General features: G+C 32.1%; 1 protein-coding gene across 1 annotated transcript; it reads left to right on the top strand.

Moving 5' to 3' along the window:
* The first annotated feature begins 607 nt into the window (after window positions 1-607).
* LOC126748479 (GATA zinc finger domain-containing protein 14-like) lies at window positions 608-1996 on the top strand. Its single transcript, XM_050457730.1, has one exon. It carries the CDS (start codon window positions 608-610, stop codon window positions 1994-1996), a length of 1389 nt encoding a protein of 462 aa, XP_050313687.1.
* Window positions 1997-4306: the final 2310 nt, after the last annotated feature.

Below are 4306 nucleotides of genomic sequence, written 5' to 3'. Positions count from 1 at the left end.
AAATACTATTGTAACCCATTTCAGTGAGCTTTTTTTTCTCTTGACTCTGTACATGTAGAAATAAAAGTAATTTGTAAACGTGTTGTTTTTAAAAACGCTCTTTTCCCGTTCGATCATAAAATTGGCGCAGTCGGTAGGATTTGCTAAAACGCTTCGACAAAAATCGCGAATAGTTTCCGTTTCTACGGTTAATTTGGCAAATCTGACAATTGACCAGGGATTAGAAGACGAAATCGCTTCTTTCCTATTGGACGCATAGATTAGGAAGACCAGGGATACAGAAGACAGCATCGCTTTACTCCTATTGGCACTAGGTTAAGCAAGAATCCAAAAGAATGATACGAATCTTCATTTTACTGTAAGTAATTTTTAAAAGAATTATTTGTTTTGATATACATTATTTTGATCGTTTGACAAGTGAAATTTTTAATTTTTGAATTAGCTAGGATTTAGGAATTTTTGTTATAATATAAATTTTCATTTTCTTGAACGAATCACCTTAATGTCCGATACTGACGATTCTGACGTCTCATTACAGGAATTAATCAAAAAATATAAATTACCAAATTTAAGGAATAAAACTAAATCCGCGTTTAATTTAAGAAATATGGCAACAAATCAAGCTAGTATGGAACAAATTACAAATGCCAGCACTAGTGGAAGTAACAATAACACTAACGTAAACTATTCCCTTTTGAAACTATATGTGGATACTATTCCTAATTTTGATGGAAATCCACATACTTTGGCTGTTTTTATCAATAATTGTACAAGTTTAATTAATAATTTCTATAAAGAAGGTGATGACATTCATAACAATTTTATAAGTAGGGCAATTATTGGAAAGTTAACTGGCAGAGCTCTAACTTTGATTGGTTCCAGAGTAAATGAATTGGAAACATGGGAAAATATAAAAAGCGCATTAGAATTAAGTTTTGGTGATCAAAGAAATCTTGATTGTTTAGTTCAGGATCTAATTACATTATCTTCAAATAAGGGCAAAACCCCGTATAATTTTGGTATGCGTTGTCAAGATGCACGAACTTTAATATTTTCTAAACTAAACACTTTAAATCTAACAACAGCAGATAAAGAATTAAGAACAAAAAACTATGACGAACTAGCTTTAAAAACTTTTATTAGAGGTCTAACCGGAACTCTACAAAATAATATTAGAATTAGGAACCCCGAGAATTTAGAAAAAGCAATGTCTCTTGTAATTGAAGAAGAAAACTTCCTTTATAGTCAACAAAGAAGTAATACCCTTAATACCCATAACTTTAGACCGACCCCAAGAATCATACCCTTTTCACATAGTGGAAATGCAAGATCCCCTAATTTCCCAAATAACCATAACGTCATTCCCAGAATAAATCAACCACAAAATAATTTTCCACAAAATAATTTTAGACCCAACCACTTCCAGAATCGACCCTATTTCCCAAATTTTAATCAAAATTCTTTTAGGCAAATTGCTCCACAAAATAATTTTGCTCAGAGACCAGTTTTTGGACAATCCCCTTTCTTTTCGAGAAACAATGTTCCTCAATATAATTTTATGCAAAGACCCAATTATTTTAATAGACCCAGCTCTAATCAAGCTTACAATCCAAATAGATTCAATAACAACCAGAATCAAAACAACGTCCAACAATTACATGAACCAATGGACATTTCATCTGGCTATTCCAGACAAAAACCCAATCAATTGAGGTACACGGAAATTTCCAATGAATACGATTATGATCATGAATTCGATTATGATTATAATAACTATATAGGAAATTACGAAGAACCTTATCAATATGATCCATATTATAATCAACCCGACAACAATGTAAATAATACTGAATCATCAAATGATACTATGGCAAGCAGTTTTACCCAACCCACACAAAACGAAAATATGCATCTGCATCTGCATCAACATTCTCAAAACGACGACAACGATTCAGCAAATTTTACTATAGACCCAACCAACAAGGAAGCGACGTAATACTTTTAAATAACACTTCGGCAGACTTACCATATATAATTATACCCGAAATAAACGCCAAATTTTTAGTAGACACAGGAAGTACCAAAAGTTTAATCTCAACAGAAATTGCACATAAATATTTTAAGAAATTTATTTTTAATGAAGACTTTCAAATCCAAACTGCACACATGATTTCCTATCATGACAAAGTAATTTCCATTCCAGCTTTTAAACTTTTTAACGTTAAAGAAAATTATAAATTTTATATTTTCGATTTTAGTAATATATATGATGGTCTCATAGGTGTTGATTTGCTTAGTCAACTAAAAGCAATCCTAGATATTAATAACAAACAAATTAAAACACCATTTGCTAAAATACCTATCGTCTATGATCTAGAAAATACCCAATTTACATCTGATATCCAAGAAAATATAAGTCCAAATAAATATTCAATCAAAATACCCGGTAGAACAAAACAAATAGTTAAATTACCTGTCAATAAGGAAAAAGGCATAGCGATTTTTGATTACATTAAATTCGACGACAAACTTGAAACACCCGAAGCAATTGTGCGAATTGACAATTACTTCATAACAACAGTAATTACTAATAGTGACGAAATTTCGTGATAAAAACGTGACTTTTAATATAGAATTATTAAATCTCAATGAATTAAATTAATTAGAAAACTTAGATAATAGTGAACAAATACATGATAATAAGTCATACATTATCCAGGATAATTTATTAAAAAATAACCTAAAAAACATTCGTGTCGATCACTGTAATCAAGAAGAAAAACAAGCAATTAGAAACTTATGTTACGAATTTCGAGATATCTTTTATTATGAACAGATTCCTTTAACCTTTACAAACAAAGTACAACATAAGATAAACTTAACAAACGAAACACCAATTTTTACCAAAACGTATAGATACCCCGAAGTTCATAAATCTGAAGTCAGAAACCAAGTACAAAAAATGCTCGAACAAGGTATAATTCAATACTCAGCTTCTCCATGGTCAAGTCCAATTTGGATCGTACCTAAAAAGATGGACTCATCCGGAAAACGAAAATGGAGACTGGTTATTGACTACAGAAAACTAAACGAAAGAACGATAGATGACAAATATCCCTTACCAAACATCACGGAGATACTCGATAAATTAGGAAAAAGTCAGTATTTTTCGACCTTAGATTTAGCTAACGGATTTCACCAAATAGAAATAAACCCTGAGGACATACAAAAAACGGCTTTCTCCACTGAAAGAGGACACTACGAATTCAAAAGAATGCCGTTTGGCTTAAAAAATGCACCCGCTACGTTTCAACGGGTAATGGACAATATATTGCGAGGACTACAAAACGAAGAATGCCTAGTCTACGTGGACGACATTGTCATCTTTAGCACTTCTCTACAAGAACATCTAGATAGATTAAGACGAATTTTCACTAGACTAAGAAATGCCAACTTCAAGGTTCAACTTGATAAATCGGAATTCTTGCGAAAAGAAGTTAACTACCTTGGACATGTTATTACTAGAGACGGAGTTAAACCGAATCCCGATAAAATAGAAGCAATAAAAAATTCCCTTTACCCAAAACACAAAAAGACATAAAAAGCTTTCTAGGATTAGTCGGCTATTATCGCAAATTCATCAAAGATTTTGCACGTGTAACAAAACCTTTAACGCGTTGCTTAAAGAAAGAATCCAAAGTACATACACAAATACACGACCAAGATTTTATTTCTGCCTTTAATATCTGTAAAAATTTGTTAATTAACGCACCTATACTGGAATACCCTGATTTTACGAAGAAATTTATATTGACAACAGACGCATCTAACTTCGCTATTGGCGCCATCTTATCGCAAGGAACCGTGGGCTCAGATAAACCCATACCTTACGCCTCAAGAACTCTTAATGAAAGCGAGACAAAATAGCACGATTGAAAAAGAGTTATTAGCGATAGTTTTGGCTTGTAAATACTTTAGGCCGTATTTATTCGGAAGAAAGTTTACAATATATACCGACCATCGACCATTAGCATGGATAGCCAAACTAAAAGAACCAAATTCAAAATTAATACGCTGGAGATTAAAATTAGAAGAATTTGATTACGATATCGTGTACAAAAAAGGCAAACTAAACAAAAATGCCGACGCTCTTTCTAGGATACAAATTAATGCAATAGAAAATGAATCAATGATTAACAACCCAGGAAATGTCGAAGACCAATTAGATACCTTAGAATACCTGCGACGAGTAGCAGAAAGTTTTACACTTTATGAATTACCAGACACAACAAATATAAATGCGAAC

This window comes from Anthonomus grandis, chromosome 22, assembly GCF_022605725.1.
Source record: "Anthonomus grandis grandis chromosome 22, icAntGran1.3, whole genome shotgun sequence".
In the NCBI taxonomy this organism is placed as follows: domain Eukaryota; kingdom Metazoa; phylum Arthropoda; class Insecta; order Coleoptera; family Curculionidae; genus Anthonomus; species Anthonomus grandis.
This window is presented reverse-complemented; position numbering and strand designations above follow the sequence as displayed.